The 19,253-nt window shown below is 28.8% G+C and overlaps 1 protein-coding gene across 3 annotated transcripts in view; it reads right to left on the bottom strand.

Moving 5' to 3' along the window:
* Positions 1 to 19,253, bottom strand: part of LOC111029335 (scavenger receptor class B member 1-like) — a 100,569-nt gene that overhangs the window by 23,636 nt on the left and 57,680 nt on the right. For all 3 annotated transcript variants that reach the window (XM_022308299.1, XM_022308298.1, XM_022308301.1), the window contains exons 2-4: positions 10,306 to 10,397; positions 5,805 to 5,968; positions 794 to 938 (exon numbers count right to left, since the gene is read on the bottom strand). In XM_022308299.1, coding sequence (XP_022163991.1) covers positions 794 to 938; positions 5,805 to 5,968; positions 10,306 to 10,397 — 401 coding nt within the window. The remainder of the gene's footprint in view (positions 1 to 793; positions 939 to 5,804; positions 5,969 to 10,305; positions 10,398 to 19,253) is intronic.

Here is a 19,253-nt window from a genome sequence, read left to right as displayed (position 1 = left end):
ATAGAAATACCATATTATTCACTGTACCTTTAAATAGTAATAAATTATACAATATTGGGGATTTTTTATTATGCGATATAATACTATAAAAATCACATTTCTGTATAGATAATTCACGGTAAATTTTGAAGAACAATGATCCGCATGACATAAAATTAAAATAATTGATGAGATCTTCGTAAAAGTATTACATCGACATTGCAAATGTCAATATCGATAGCACGAGTATAGATAATATCATTGTTTTTTTTTTTTTTTTAGCAAATTAATGGCAGTAAGTAGAAATTATTGATATACTATTGAATAGGTACAATACATTTTTTTCTCAACCCCCACCTCTTATTCGTTAGATATTTTGTACCGATGTTAGTATACTATAGATGTATACAAATACTATTAGTAGATATTATCATAATTTATTGATAATGGATTAAAATGGAATGTCTACAAAACAATAAACAGGTATAATAAATAATACCGTACTACATACACAATGATACTAAAGAAATTATTGATCGTAAGACTACAATAATTATAATCGAGTGATTAATTATCAATACATAATGTGTTGGAGACAAATAAGAACTCTACATTTTTATAAAAAAATGAGAAATAGGTACCCATCATTGAAGCAGTCTATACATTGTACAGTATAATAGGGTAAGTATTTAACCTTGTATAGTGTAGGTCGTAGGGGGTTGTTTCAGCTTGTACATCCACCCCGACCGTCGATGTACATATGTGTATAAAAAACAGCTTCTGTTAAAAAAGATAATAACAATATGTCTAATACCAATAAGGGGATGTTAGGAACGACGATTCGATCTGTTTCGGGATCTCCGACTGACAAATTGAGATCGAAGTGTAGTTTCCTCCTCGGGATGTACGTTACAGTGTCATTGTCGTGAAACGTTGTGTTCGTGTTTTCCAGCTCCTCCCTGTAAGACAAACCAAGCACAAATTATTTACATTCAAATTTTAAGTCGACGGTGTATTCTCATAAATTGGTGGTGGGAGGAGGGTGTTGCCGTGTTGACGTACTATGGTATACACTTTGGTTTACTTATATTTTTCGTACGATACTTGGACTTTTTATTAATTAGGTCGTATTGCAGTATAATCAATATTGAAGTCGTCAACAAATAACCAATACTAATACACGTTATATCGTATTATGCTCGACGGGCAAATGTTAATTATTTAAATATTGTTCAGAATTGAGCATGTAACTGAGCATCATATTATTATTACTTTACTACAGAAATGATTACTATCATAATACTCTATAATATGTCATGTTATAATTTATGCATAGTTTCAGTATAGTTTAGCTGCAAAACAAGCAATGAGCTCTAGTCCTGCAGTAGAGTGGGTACTGTCATAATGACTACGACGAGTGTGTGACAGTAAACTACTGCAGAAGCATCATCGTCATAGTATTATTATGTATTACGGCGAATGCACATGTCATAAGGTATAACTATAGCTCATATAAATACGGGCAATCATTATAATAAAGCATTCGTAGTACAAACGAATTCGTAGAAAGAGAGATTTCACATAATAGGTATATTGTAGGTAACTATACATATATTTTACCTATGTACTCTGAAATATATAATATTTTTCAAAAATGTTAAGTGCTATTACGACGTATTTCGTTACTTAATATTTTTGTTATATTATTCATTTATAGTATATCATATTTTAAGATGAATTATTTAGTTCAATAAAAGTGATTGGTGGTAATAAAATCGCATAGGTTTTATGAAATACATATTGTACATATTTTTTTCTCCTCGTTGATCAATATATTATAATATTATAAATTATGATTTATTGTAAACAAATGTCCGAGTAGTTGGCCTCTCGACTATGTCCGATCGATTCGAAAAATGTGCCAATTTTTGCAAATTAATTACTAATAATTTTAAACTAGTTTTTAGAGTTTTCAAATCAATATATTATTTTACTTTTGCCAATTTCAGAAGTTTTATTTTGCCAACCCTCAGACAATAAACACAATAAACATTCAGTCGTAGCTTACACAATGCTGTAAATATTTTATTTATTTTATAATTGTCATACTATGCAATGTTTTATTTTCAGGTTTCACACAATATTTTTATTCTTATACTAATCAAAGCTCAGATTATAACATTTTGTATAGAATTTATATTAGTCAAGGATGTATCGATTATAAGCACATATTGCGTTCCATAACTTTGTGAATAAAAATATCAAACTTTTTGCCTTCAGCATTCTATAGTTTTTGGAGGCTATTTTATAATTTTTAAATCTTATTTTATATTTTTAATACATATTTTGCAACCCTACAACTTAACTTTATTATTTAAGTAAATACTTTTTGTCCAATTTCGATGGAAAACAACATTAAACTTCACGCAAAACAATATAACAATACATTGTATGTACATTAAAAATCATCGATGTTGACTATTTCTTACCTCCAAATCCTTAATCACGTTAGTTGTTAGTTTTGAACACAAAAGGTAAACTTAACTCGAAGACCATACATTGATATTGTCAACAAAATTTCAACTTTAAAAATTAAAATTAAAAAGAAAAATCTGTGTAAGTTTGTCGTATACGTCTTTTACTCATGTACGTACACGCAGTGGTTCATACTTAAATTTGATGAAACTTCAATGTTTAATACAGTCTGCATTAAATTTAATTTTTATTTAATTACCACGGTTTGTATTTCCCGTTTATTTTTTTAGTGAACATAAATTAAAGCTCTAGAAATCATCAATCAACCGTTTTCGGAAATCGGGTAGGTACGCGTTTCCAAGTCAGATCGAAGATACGCCGTATCTGGTTTTCCGATTAGTCATATTAAGTAACTACCTACCGTTTCAGGTAGGTATTTAAATGTTGAGTAGCACGAGCGTATATACATGCAATAAATAATAATCATAAAGAATTGGGAATCGTCAAAATAAGAAAACAAACGAAACCGAGTGACATTAGAAACCCCATGCCGGTTAACCTTCCAGCGGGTCGAACGGACATTGAACATTGCAGTTAATTAGACGTCGGAAGCAATTATTCCCCTAAATTAAAATACCATTACCTGTACTACGCGGCGAGCAGTTGGTAAATTATAATATTTATTAATTGTTATTTATTATAATTCGATTTTCGAAATGAAAATATATTATCCAACGACGATGTTTACGGTCGCATCCGCAGACACACGCGTATCCAGCAGGTTCAAACCGGATCGAGTTGCATATTAATCGTCATAATTATTTATCCAACTGCACAGCGCACTAAGGTTCCCGGGTTCGACAACTATACTTGTGTCTCTGGTCGCGGGCCAACAAGTACATAATAATAATAATGATACGATATTATAGATGAAAAAACAAAAACATGACTACAAGTTGACTTCCGCAAGCAGTAAATTATATAAATATCATTATTATTATTATTATTTTTTTTTTTTATTGGTGAATTTCTAACATGTTTGTAAACAAAAAAATTGAAAGAGCTTATGGGAAACTGTTTGGAAAACATTCTATAATAACATAATACCGTACCACATTTCATTGCCGCGTAGCATACGATCTGCGTAATATTATATAATAATATAACAAGGCCTCTTGCAGGGTTTGATCGCACAAATTGGGTTCGTTAAAACACGCGGACAAAAGACGACGACGTGTCGTTTATATTATTATTATGTTGCACGTATATTATAAGCGTATACATTCCAGTATCCGTCCTACTTTAAACTTTGGCCCCGGGGCCGGGCTCGGCTAATCCAAAGTACAGTTGTTTTTAGAGAACGTGATGTTTGCACCGGCCAACTGTCAAGGAATGTTAAACATTCAGGGGAGGTTAAGTGAAACTCGCCGAGTATAGACTCCCCTATAATATTATTCGCGTATGTATATACAATTTATATTCATATATATATTATATGTACCTGCGCATACACGCGAGGACGTTTTATTATCAAAGCTGCAGGGGAGCGCGAGCATGAAAGTGAAATATTAAAACGGCTCGCGCGGGTGTGGAAAAAATATAAAAAATAATAACCATTTATAAAATATATTTTATTATACGCGCATACGTGGTGAGTACGAGCACGGGTACCTGTACTCTGACCCTCTGTATCGGGATTTAAATAAATTATTTTAATAAAATGTGAATAATTCATATTATATGACGTAAGCACATTTTATTATTATTATTATTATAGAACTGTAGTGTCCTATCACGTATTTCAGTTTTATTACAATACCATAAAATATACAGTGAAGAAAAGTTAGCATTATCAATCTCGTAAGCATCTCGATATTGAATTTATCGCTCAGCTAAACAGGGAGATGTGTTGCTAATTATCGTCACCTTAGATCAACATAATGGTAACTAACCGAATGAATATATTAAAATATATCGAATACGTTGTATGCAAACTTTTATAACTGCTACTCGTTTTGATTAATTTGTTATTGTTTTTGAATTCATAAAACGAATTTGGCATAATATCCTCAAATTAAGTACCTACTATATATTAGTTACTGCACCAGTTTTGAATAAAACATCTATAGATACAAATATTTTTCGTTACAGCTCGTAACTTCTTTTTAACAATTAAATTATGTGGTTACTGGTTTATCATTGATCAAAATTGTTATTTATTATTTTCATGTTTTATTGACAATGAAGTAATCGAAATCGTAGAAATTATGTTCTGAGTATTTAAATTGTAAATTTAATCAATCCCAAAAAGAACTTCATACATTTTTTGGATGCATTCTCTCACAAATAGGAATTTACTTCAAAATTGTTTTTCATTAAAATTACCAATGTGACTAAACGTGTCTTGGTTTGTAATGATTGATAATTGATCTCCAAAATTGATGATAAAATCAACGTTTTCCGAAAAAAAAAACACTTATAGAAACCATTAAAAACTAGTTGCCAACATAAAAAATTATTCAATCATTAAAAACCAGCTTAAAACAGCATATTAAGACCCATCTTGTGTATATGCAATTGTCTACTGAATATACTTGGACAAATAAATATATATTTATTTGGAGTGATAACAATATTATTTCTCAATAACTAAGTATATTAATCTCAACGATAGGGTCAATGATAGCAATCATCTATATCAGTTTTTAATCAAAAACAAAATATTTTGAACGGATATTATTTTGTTTTTTTATTTCTTCTAGGCCTTGCGTCTAGGGAAATTGTAAAGTTTCCCAACGCTCAAGGCGAGTTGCCAAAAATTATTGTGAAATACATTGAAAAAAGTTTTTGACATACCTAATTGATTTCCCTTCTATTTCCATTACCTATTGAAAAAATATTTACCTTAAATCAACGAACATGACACCGATATAGATCGCAGGTCTAGTCATTTTTAGACATAACAATATAATTTTCGAAAAATGACAACTAATTGTAGACATCAATACATTTAGTTTTTTGAAACTGTAAGCTATTTTAGTTTTCAACTAAATTGAAAAATCTTATTATATTCATATTATTCTTTTACTTATACTTTTAAAATGTAATATTTAGTCGGCCATATATTTTTCTCTAATGAGGTTCAAACATTTGGGGCGGGATGACAAAGGCCCCTTGATACTCCTGCAGCATGATCTGTTTCAGAGTCCAGGCTTTCTAAATATTATATTCATATATTTTGAACGATTCTCATTTGTGTTCATTGACATTAATGCGTTTATTGATATATTGTATGGTATATTGTATTGTATGGTTAATCAAATAACTATAATTTGTGCCCTCTTACTTACCAATAAACATACGGGCCTACTTCCTTGACATCCAATTTTTCATCTTCGCCCGCCAAAAATCTATCTGCGTTAGTCACGTTAAATATGTACACGTTGACGTACACTTTAACCGGGGGTTTTTGCCACAGTTGAAAGGCGTACGATCCTTCGACGAATTTCAACTTCTGGAAATTAAAAAAAACCATAGTAAAATCGTTGTTATATACTTATTGCTGAATAATGTGTAAGCTATGTATTATTATATCTTGCAGCCATGGACAACTATATTATTAGTCGTTGAGACTGTAGAGTATTGATGAGCATTTTATTGGGTCATTCGTACTCACATACGACTTAAGCCGCGCAACATTTTGACCTATATTATAGGTATATTGAAAATTATTGTATGGTGTATGCTATATACAGAATGTTTTATTTTCGAGTGAACTGGGATATTTACAAGGTGATAAGCCACGCATGCTCACGGCGATTTTTCTTTAAATAAATTATGTGTGTTCGAAATCTGATTGCTTAAATTTGTTTAATATGCCAACCCAAGTACCACATTTTTCAATTCTTATATTTTTAAACTATTTATGAAGTTTACCGTGGACTGTTGTAATACAAACTTTTTTTTCTGTAGATCAAGACCATTTATCATTGTAAATTGTCAAGGAGATGGGTTGTATGATAACTTTTATATACACATATATATACATTTGAAAAAGTAGTTTCTCAGTTATTAGGCTTAGAAAATAATATAATGGAAGCCTATGATGATTTGAGTTTTAAAGTTATTTAAGTGAATCTATACTTAATAATACTGAGCTGAAGATATTTGTATGTTTGATCTCGCTAATCCCAGAAACTACTAAACCAATTTTAATAAAAATGTTATCAACCGATTCTATGTAACTCGGATGGTGTTAAGACTAACTACTTTTTTCAACCAACGTAGATTGCTAAAGAGTGGCTCGCAGTTGAATTTCTTTCTTGTTCATAAAAACCGAATAATTGTTTTGTATGTATTACTATTGGGTTGCCATTTATTACAGAAATACAATCAAAAAAATAATAAATACTATAAATTATCCGAATCACATTGCTGTGGGATTTTTTTTAAATAAAATAATATTTGATTTATTGTTAGTTATTCAAATTTAGAACAAAAAGCAATGTCATTGTGTGACGAAAGTCTCGGAGATTGTTCTTGGAAGTAACTGGAAACTGGAAAGTTAAGAGAGTAGTTTGAACCACGTTCGAAAATATACAAAGTTCTATATTTTCCAATCCGCCACGGTGGATTAACCGTTTCGGTCGAATTAGTTCACAAAGCAGCTAGGGTATATACCGATGCTGATTTGCCTGTATATACACAGAACCGAGATATTACAATACTTTATGTTTGTTAATTTCTTCTCAATAGATATCGAATTATACAGCTGGTGTATTATAATTTCATAATTTATAAATATTTTCCGAGTGGGTGTAATGAGTACCTATAGCATTTATTTTATATTTTATGCAAAACCATTATGGTTTATTATCCTTAGTAGATGAAATGTAATAACTCGTGTATTCTCATCTTTAAATGGTATAAATAATATAAGTATTTTTTTTAAAGTATTTAAAAATGTAAGTACCTGTTAAGTGTACAAAAATGTCCAAAAATCAGTGTTTAAATAAGTACACTTTTAATGAATAAATAATGTGAGAATGATTATTTAAGCCATGTTGTAAATATTGTGTAGTTCAAGGAGCTATACATTAATTATATATTAGGTATTATATATTACAATCATAGATATTATACTACTAGACAAGCAATGAGTGTATGGAAATCGTAACAATACAGAAGGCGCTTTTTTATTAATCGATGTCTCGATTACTCATACGCAAGGAAGTGCAGAGAAGCAGCAAGCAGGGTAATATATAAAGATATATAGAACATTGGATTTTTTCGTAATGGCAGCCTAAATCACTGTGAGATGATTTTACTCAGCTCTCATGCTGTTGTTATACACAGTTCTTGCCTAGTAGTATAACGTCTTTGATTATAATAGACAGTCCTCTTCGTCCAATCATAACCTTAATTTATAAGGCATTAAAATCGCTATGTATATGATAGTACAAATTTCAGAAAAATATGTTCAAATTAAAATAATTATAGGTTATCAAAAGAAACAAATCATCATTATTAATCTCAAACGATAACAAATAAAATGCCATTATATTTGTCTTAATTGATAATTCAATTCAAATCGCTTTATTCAAAATGTAATAATAATATAATATATATTATATAGTGCGATAATTGGCCAAGAAAATTACGAACATTGTCCTATAGTTCGTCATACATTTCAGTAATTCACCACGTGCGTTTTCACGGACGAAAACTATTCGTTCCTGACAGTTCTCATGGCGCATAATTTTGTCATCCTTTAAAGCAAAACAATACATTTTTATATATAAACGTTGCGTTTAAACAGCATTAGTAATATTGTGTTATTATAGGTCTATCACATTTTAATAATTAATCCATAAACTGCGTCAATATATTATTTTCTATCGTCCACCGTATTGTAACCCGAGCTCATAATATAATATATTATCATTATTATATACACACTCATTAATCATAATATTCGTATCGAGACACACACAGGTATACCTATATACTATAATGTATAGGTGGTATAAATTATAAATATTCAAATAAAGCGTAGGTACGCATAGTCACGATATTAGGTATATTGATTATAACCACTTTAAGGCAATCGTCTAACGTGTATTTATTCGACATCAGCTGTTACGGATCTCAGACGTATAACGTATCAATTATTAATAATATCTCGTTCATCCATCTACAACTCTACAACAGTCGTCCGATACAAGACTGTACAACTGTAATAATATGAAAATATATTTTAATATACCGGTAAGAACTCTCGAAACCTTGTGATGACGACAGATCAACTGTTGACGTCGTGGCACACAGCGGTGGGTATGATGTGATTATTATTCAAGTGATAAATCATTTTTATGTTGTACGATATATTATATTAGCAATAATAATATTCAATACACTTGCATTATGTATTGCGAATTAATCGAACACTGCTCTTTGCAAGTTCCAAATGAAATAATTTTATTGGGTACCTCCTGTTATAACTATCGCAAAAAGCAAGTCTATAAAACGATGATGCAACGCACGCGTATGGATGTGATAAAATATTGTGCAATTATGAATTAAATAATTTCGAATAACTGATACCTAAGTATAAAATATATAGGTATTATAATGGTAATTATTGTATAATGAAAACGATTTATTAATTGATTGTTTAATGGCGAACGTCCGCGAGTGAAAGACATGCGGACCTTAAGTATCACTAAAACTTCAAAATCAAGGCGATTGGGAACGATTGGTGCGTAATTAATGATGAATAACAATATTTCAAGAACAATATTAGTAATAAATCTAGAAAAAAATTACCGTTCACGAGAACGCTGTCGGCAATTAACATAAAGAGTAAAAAAACACATTTTAACACCAAGCGTACCTAATATATATATTAGGAATAAGGTAGTACCTACTTATAATATATTATATTGTACGGGTAGTATTACATTTTAATGTTCAATACAGTATGAATAATTGCTCCTTGAGCTAAATATACCAGGTATGCGGTAATGCGGAATTGTCTTTTAACCCTGTTTTTAATGTTCATATATCCTGCAGCTCAATTAAAAAAGGTCGCAGTGTACATATTACAGTCAATCGATTGCTAAATTAAATATATATTTTATGAATACGTTCCTAGGTACGGGCGTATATTATATTCGCGAATTCAGGTTTCACGCGTTTAATAATAGGTACCTATAAAACATTATATTTAGTGCTCGTTTGTGTGTATAATTTATTTCATACCTACCTACTAAGTAATAGGTATGATATAACTATGGGGAGAAATCTATCCCCAAACCAATAAATAATAACAATTTCATATATCATATATTTTAGTGCATATAAATTAAAACGAATTACTGTAATGATATATATCATTTTTTAACACAACTTGGTTATTATGTATGTATAAGGTTACCATTGATAATAAATGCAAATCGGTTTTCCGCATCATTTGTTCTGTTACATCTGTCCGACTTCATGGCCCAATTATTTATGTCTTTCAAATAAATGTTATCTTGTTAATGATTAAATGGTTTATACCTTTTATAAACTATATAACTTATTAGGTGAGACTTTTACTCAAGAGTGTTGATTATTGTAAATTTATTAACAGTTTTCCTCCTTATATTCTTAAAAACAACTTTAATGTGGTTTTTTTTTTTTTAATACATTATAATTATTACTGAAGATAATATTATAATAAAGAGACTGAAGTACCTATATATTTAGCTACAGTTTCGATGAAAATCGTTTCAGGAAAATATAGACGTGAGCTCGGGATAGTTATGAATATTGAAATATTTTATGTAAATATTAAATGTGTACACTTACCGCTGATTTTATTATTTCCACCGGGTTGAAGAAAAACAGAGCGTAAGAAATGATGAGAAGTCCAAAGCCGCATAGACCGTACCTAGCGTTTCCTGGACAGACAAAAAAAAATTATAATTATTTATCTATTATATTAAATTATGATAAACTTATCAATAACTATCAATAAATACTGGACTTTTATGTTCTATATATTTTTACTGTGGCTAAGTAGTAACATTTGGGTGAGGTTTCTTGACGCTTCATTTTACAACAAAAATGTTTAGGTACATAATTTTACTTTGCATACAATTGCACAGTTAGATATTAGAGAATATTTTATATATAATACCAGACATTTTAGAAATATTTCTTCTATTCAAACATACAATTAAACAACAAGGCAATATTTTTCATTACATTTTTAATACACAGGTGGAATTAGCAATATTGGTATGATCTTTTTTATCTTCCATGGTAATCAGTGAGCATTGATCAAATATCTTATTGAAAGTTGAAGTTGAAGTTATCATGACATTTTTTAATCATTAAGTACGTATTATGTACATACATTTTTTCTTTTTTATTGATTTTTACAAAACATGTGATCAAATGACAAACTGTTAATTTTAGATCATGATTTTCTGCTGTTTTTTTTTATCAATTTAAATATGGTTTATATTAATCAAACGAAGAATAATAAGTTTTGTGATTTTTTTTCTTTTTTGTAATTCAAAAATATTTTTTGTTGGAGATTTGAAACTAATACGTAGGTACATTATTATATTTCAATATTTCATAATATGTCTACAATAACATTTTTAAACATTTAGATTAATTTTAATCTCTTAACTTTATAATAGTTTATGCTGTATATTAATCCCTATATAGTAAAATAATTTACTAGGTACTTAAGTAGGTACCTATAACCATTAATAAGCAATACGCTTCTACAATAATAGGCTGAAAGACAGCCTCTGCTCAAAATAATTGCTTGTATGTAATGATAAATTTAAGACTTTCATTACAGCGACCTACTCAATGAATAGTTACACATGATCACTATAACTGCAAAGCAGAGCGTTTACCCAATTTACCTATTTTTTTTACTGTGAATTTTTTAATGAAAGTAACAACTGTTTACTTTCCTATATGATAATGTATTAATATTTAAAAATCATTTTTAATACTCCAAAAGAAGACTGATGAGTGATGACTAATAACACATTACATATATAAAACTACGAGGCTCACATGAGTGTAAAACCAATGAATTCATCGCTCTGCTCAGAAACTAAAATAACTACTGGAAAATCCAGTACAGTAATATTAAGGCAATTGACATTTTAGTTTTTATTAAAATGACATTGTTATTTTTAGTCAAACTATAATTTAAAACAATCTAATGATACTTTAAACGGTTAATTGTATAAGCTATAGTTGCAGCTTGAAAAGCCCTCGATTTTGTTAATTCAAAAATACTGGTTGTGGAAAGTTTAAAGAATTCTAAATTTAGTCATTATAAAAGTTCGGTAATAATATTTGTCAGGGGCATCTAATTTTTTTTTATTCAAAGGCCACATAAGATATTAAAATTTCTTATTGTGCTAAAAGTGTATAAATGTTTATAATTTTTAATTTTATAAATATAGATATGTCTAAAATACACCTGCATAATATATCTATTTAAAAAAAAATAGTTCTTATAATATACTCAAATATTATACTTAAATATATAATTATGGTATAGGTGATAATTGACAATTGCGTACGATAACAATTTTGGATATTTCACATATTTTTAGACTATTTACTGTTCTTTTGGGAGCCGACTTTAACCGCACCTGGTTAGTTGGCCGTAGTCTGGTATATGTTATTATTTTGGTTTATATTATGAATTTTTATTTGGTAAATTTCTTATTATAATATTACAATACAAAAGGGGTAGGTAATATTGGACTGTCTGCCCCCCCCCCCATGGCTAACCTTTGTAAACTTCAATACGTACGCGATCCAAACAACTGGCATTATTAATTTCCCTTCAACTTTTAAATCATTTTCAGAAAAATAATAAAAGTAATTTTAATTACATTGCGCATAATGACCGTTTAAGGGTGGAAAGAGGATTTAGAGTTGTTGCGAGGCGCTGCGCCGCTACGTGATAAACGCAAAACAAATTTTGGAATTCAAACCTTATATATTATATACTTTTATGTAGAATAATTTGGGTACATAAAATATAATATATATATTTGCGATATCAAAAACTACAAAATCGGTTTCTTTATACAATCTTATGTGTATAATGTTATGGTTTCTGCTACCCAATTATCATTTGCAATCGTTCCCAGAAAATTAACATCGTGTGACCTCAATCAAACGACTGTATTATGTATATTGTATTATCGTAACCTCTCGCTCCTAATTTTAACTACTCGTTTCCAATGTATACAATAATCGACGTAATTGCTACGCGACGAGGAAGAAATTAACGGTATTATATTTTCTTTGTTTTACAGCGTTATAACTATTGCACCGTCACACTCATACTTATACACACACACACACACACACACACAAACACACATGTGGGTTGTATTAAGCACGTGCTTATTATTATCAATCAAACGAAATAATAATACACTGCCGTAGTTATATACCATATAATAATGATATATTATCAAGTAGGTATCAGATAGGTGGTATTAAAAAGCGTTTATGAAAAGAAGATGCATAATTTACTCATTTTGCATACACACGTCATACGAGATAGAAGTTTATGGTTTTTTTTTTTTTTTAAATAATTTAAAACTTAAGAAAATCCACAGACATAAAACGGTTTTATAACGAGGGATTTCCATGTAGGTCAAAAACGAATTAAACTCTTTGAACGAGTTGAAATAATAATTGATTGGCATTGAACAACGCAATTGGTCGTTGCAAAAATGGCGTTCTCATCGAATGATTGGGATTTATGTAATAATATGATTACTTATGTTATTTTATCAATCGATAGTATAATTGATAAATTACACTTGCGTTAAACTATATAAGTGTACATTCATTTAAAATTCATAATATTGTCGTTTGCAGCTGGTGTCCATTACAATTTGTGATGGTTAGTGTACAGTGATTTTAGCGAATAATTATATGACTGCAATTGCAAAATGTTTCCATATTGCAATCTGTAGAGGGTATTTTTTAATTAATATGAATTTTAATATTTATTCACAGGGAGATTTGTGACAAAATATGCTCACCCTCATTTTTCCTTCAATAATTTATTCATTCAAATTCGGACTTTTGTAAATGTTTATGTGTTTATCGATACTATCATACGTAAAGACAATATTTTCAAATATTTAGATTTTTTTTAAGAATTACGGAGTGTAATAAAAAGCATACATTTATACAATTTTTTTTTCAAACGACAACCCCCCCCCCCCCCCCTGTCCCCCAATGTAAACATTATACAATTAATTATTACAATTATTTTTAGAAATGTTAGACACACACACAAACACACACACACACACACACACACACCCCCCCACACACACACACACACACACTTTTTTGCTGTATCTTAATGAGATTAGAAGATATTTTTATTAATATTAGAGCGTCTAAATTAACTTTACACGAATAGTTTTTGAATTAAAACATTTTATATGTTAAGTATAAGTCCATAGTAATGGCTTCATATAAAACATAAAATAGGTGCCCTATTTATTAGTATAGTATTTATTACAAGTATACTCAATTTATGTACACGAACATCTGCAACAAAAAAATTAATCTTAACAAAAAAATTACATTTGAATGGGATGGCTTTCAGCTAAATAAAAATAAGTTCCCAACACAACAGGACACTGCGTAAGGAATGCAATACATGGTCAGGCGTGGATATAAAAATCTAAAATGGAGGAATCCGTTTTACCAGTACCACTAGAAAATCTGCAGTAAACCTGCCACTTTGAATCACTAAGTGCCAAATATACTCACCCCGATTTAACCTTAAATCATAAATTTATTTAAATATACCAATATACGGCAAACTACAACTCTATCTAATACCTGTACATATTTGTATGCTGTTTAAAAAGTGTCTTGTCAAGATACAAACCACTTTTCTCAAATGAGAACAAATTATTTGAAAATTACTGTAATCTATATTAGACTATTAGCGCATTTTATAATTTGTAAACATTTATAGATTAAATAATTAATACTTAACTTAATAATATTGTATGCATATTTAAAATTATTGTTATAATATGTTTTGTGTTTAACTTTGTATTACCATCTACACCTGTTGCTGTGCGCTATGATTCCTAGTAAAATTACAATAAAATCATTCTCAATAAATAGCAAAAACTCAGAATTTGCTCGTTCTAATTAGGTACGATTTGGTTACATCATAAAAAACATCCACTGAACAATTTACTGTGAAACATAGCAATTATAATTTTAAAAGGGAAATTTTTATCGCTACACAACATTTCTCAAAATGTGCCTTAGAAAATTAAGCATAATATAAATATAATAAATAAGTATACGTACCTAATTAAAATGTATGACCTAAATCCATATTTAAACAAATAGGTACATTTAAAATGCACCTAATGCACAATAAAATAATAAAACAAGTGTCATCATTCTTGACGAATCGTCATACTATAATATTATGCCTATACTATAAAACATCGGTTTTAGTGATGTAAAATTTGAAAAATTTAATATTCAAAACATTTTGGAAATGAAAAAATTTTATTTTATTTTTTGATGGATCTTACTCTTTTTACTTCGGTATATAAACATTAGAAATATTCATTGAATCTTGAAGTACATTTTAAAACATTTAAAAATTCTGCACAAATGTTATTAAATTTAAATATTTTATTTTTAAACAGAGTTAATAAGTACAGAGGTTATGATTGTATTTAATATTTATGCGATAATATTCGCAGTATAGGTACATTTTATCACAACAAAATTAATTTAAATACAAATAAATAACACAATTTTTTCTTGGAAACTTCCGGATGTCAGAAATTTTCAATTTAGAAATTTCTAAAATGTATAACTTACATCACTAGTGGGTTTATACGTACTCGATGCAATAACTAATAAAATGTACCTACTAAACACCGGAATGATATGATTATACGAATTCAATTTGTTTGGAACGAAAATGAAAAAGACCACGGTGAGCACGGTAATCCGATAAAAATGTATAAGCGCATTTACATATGATATATGTATACATACATATTTATACAACATAATATTAATATTATAAATTTTAACGATATATCGACATTATGCGATTAACACGATAAATATCTTGTTTATACCGTAAAGGATATTAAATTTAACGATGAAATATTAAAACGCATACACCTCTGCATTTATACGTCATGTAATATTATAATAATATGTACCTATTAAATAATATGTGATTAATTAAAACTGTAATAGGTATGTAAATTATGCACGATCGCACAAGCATATCGGATCGATATAGAATAAAAAATAAACATAACGTAGATAGAGAGTCAAGTAGCAAATATCGTGGATTTGTATAATGTTTACTATAAACTTCAGTAAAAAGTAAACTTACACCGACTTATATGCACTATACAGGGCGTGACAGAAATAGCTGTCAAATGGCATGAACTTACATATTATAATAACTTTTGTTCTGATAAATATATTTTTAAGACAAAAGTAGATACTTTAGTCTTAAAAATGTAAGCATTAGCAATAACCATATAATTGTGATAACTAAATATTGAAAAAAATGATTAGAATATAATAGTTGTAACATTTAATTAGTTAATTACATATTTCAGTTAAATTACACCCAGTGCATAGGTAGACAGGTTTATAACTAACACGTAAGCGCAATAATGTATACGGTATACGGTAAGTGTGACATAAAATTGCGCCGGTACAGCAAAGAACGTCATGTAAAAGACATTTTAGTAATCAATTTCACCGAATTGAAGTAAGAAAACAAGTTAAAAAAAGTTAAAAAGTATAATAATGCCTAAAGGTACATTAAATGGATTTTGGGGATAAGTTTATTATATAAGTGCAAAAGAAGGTAAGATTTCATGATCGGCTATAAAAGCTGCAGGGGAAGGTGTAACGTCATAATATGTGCTCTCAGTATATATATAGTATGATGTTGCCCCCGCCCCCTCGGGGGTGATAAAAAAGCCAATTTTAATTTTAAAATTTATCAACTTGATTTTATTTTTCGATATTATTTTATATTAATGTTCGTTAATAATTCTAGGTATTGCTTATTTCGTACCTTCATATAATAATTAGCAATAGAAATTTTTTTTTTAACTTGTAATGGTTTTTTAAAAACACGTAATTGGTCAATTTGTCTTAATAATATTTCAATTGAAGAAGTGATCTGATATATTTAGGATACTAGTTACACAAACTATTATGTAATCATTACGTAGTCTTCTTGTTCCAATGTGTTATTATTATCTAAATTATGAAGTAACAACTTTAAAATAGTATGTGTCTATACAAAAACCAGACAAATTGATTTTTTTAAACTTATCAGAAAATAGAAAAACAGTTTCAATTTTTGGAGACATCTTGTATTTTGACCAGATCTTAATATTAATTAATAGGTATTATAAATTATAATATCATCTTGGAGCTACCTAGTTTTTTGATCTTTTGGAAATACAAAACCTCACATATTTCCTATACGAGTTATGTTAAATCCATCTCATAAATATTTAAATACTGATAATTTTTTTTCTTTATCAAATAGTACCCATTATCTAAATCAGATTTCTGTTGAAAGTAGAGTTGTATTCTTTTTGCACAGGCCCCTTCATAATATATTGCAATACTGTTATTATTATTTATTAGTATAGTAATATATTATATTTATATACAAATACTCACGTTCACACTAATACAATTTACAAAATAAATGTAATTTGTTTAATAGAAAAAAAAGTTAGTATATTAATATGTATTAACTAACGGTTCATACAATTTAATATAAAACCGATTGCATTTAAAATACTTTCAATATTTTACATTCGATAAAAATAAATAAATAAGTAATCATTTTCCCCCTACTCGTACACCGTATCATAAAATATTATATGAATGCATTATATTTCTTTTCGAGCAAACCAATCATTTAAATATATATATATATATAAGTTTGAATAAAAAATGTAATCATAATTATTATCTCGTCCCTTTAAATTATAAACCTTATACTCTTTAAATACATTTTTGAGTATAGTATAACCTACTCGTTCAGGTAATATTTTAAATGCCTGGGTACTTTTTAAAAATATTAATTCAGCACAGTGGATACTATAATAATTATGTGGAATTCGTGTAGATATCTCTAGCATTCAGAATGCTAAGCACTCTTATTGCAGCTTCGCGATTTTTATCAACGCTTATGTCACCTGCTAATGTTTTGAGCGAAATCATTAATAAGTACTACGCCACGTCATACAGTGAAAGACATATTATGATAATAGTATGAAGGTAACAAAGTTATGTCATTTTATGCTAATATGGAAAAAATATACGGAAAGCTCAAGTGCTATCAACTATAATATTTGTGGTTTTTACTTTGTTGTAATCTGTTTTTAAACAATTATTAATATCATGGTCTATAATACGTTATATTAAATTATTGTAATCATTAAATGTTCAAGTATAATAAATAAGAATGAAAGATACCTAGTTGAAATAAAAATGAGCTCAATGTAATCCACCGGTCAATACGTCGTAACGGAACTCACACTATATAATATAGATACCTATTATAATTTATAGGAATTCACTGTAGCCTGTAGGTACCTATTATGATTATTAATTTATAGGGATTATAGGTATCTACCTATTATAATTATAATAGGTACTAAAAGATTTATATTGTATAACTATAAATTATGTGCCTATACATAATAAAATAAGAAGTTCCTACCCATGGCACGTCTTAAAAAAAAAAATTAATAAAATTCAAAATGTCTTCTCAAATCATATAATATTAACATCTGCGCGGCGGAATATTATGTGACATTGCACTTGATTTCGATATGACATACATGTACGAAACGTAAAAATGATATTATTATTGAATAAAAACAATAAACGGCACCGCCGCAAATAATAATAATATATACCTACACTGTACAGTCTATTACTTAAGTCTTCGTCGTCGTCCGGAGGGGACAGTCATAACTTACAAATGGGTATGCGTGTGTTAGTCACATCACCTACATATTATATATTATATATTATATAATAAGCAATAACACTCGGTGTGTGAGATATTAGTACGTCGAATACGGTGTATTTTGCTACCCGACACGCGTAACGGCGGCGGATTAAGTCCAATGTCAATAACGTTTTCGTCACAATTCACCAGACCTATATATGTATGAATAAAATACATGCGTGTTTTATTGGGACAGACTGTTTGTATAAGTATAATGCCGGTGACAACCGCAGTGCTGAAAATATTTATTACATTATTATCGTTTATCATTATATCATTATAAAAATTAAATAATAAATTAGTAATACTAAAAATAGTATGTTCTAAAAACGAAAAAAAATATTATGTCATTTTTTCGTACATCAAACGAAAATTGGAAATACGATAATTTGCTGCCGCAACAACTGGTTTAAATAATCGATACAAGGTGATTCACCCTAACGGTACTTGATCCCATTTTTCATTTTAGAAACTTTATTCAAATTGGGATTTTAGATTCCGAGAGGAGAGGTGTCATGTATTGATTTCAATAATGATATTTTTTTTATTATTAATTTTTTGTGTTTTCCATAAGTAGTCAAATAAATGCTACGATTTTCAACTTCAACATCTCTTAAGATAGAAAAGTGTATCTAGTTGTTGCATTCGGAAGGTCAAAATTTAAAACTCTTAGTAGCTTTCA

Source organism: Myzus persicae, unplaced genomic scaffold (genome assembly GCF_001856785.1).
Source record: "Myzus persicae strain clone G006 unplaced genomic scaffold, MPER_G0061.0, whole genome shotgun sequence".
In the NCBI taxonomy this organism is placed as follows: Eukaryota; Metazoa; Arthropoda; class Insecta; order Hemiptera; family Aphididae; genus Myzus; species Myzus persicae.
The sequence above is the reverse complement of the archived record's forward strand: the minus strand, read 5'-3'. Positions and strand labels throughout refer to the sequence as shown.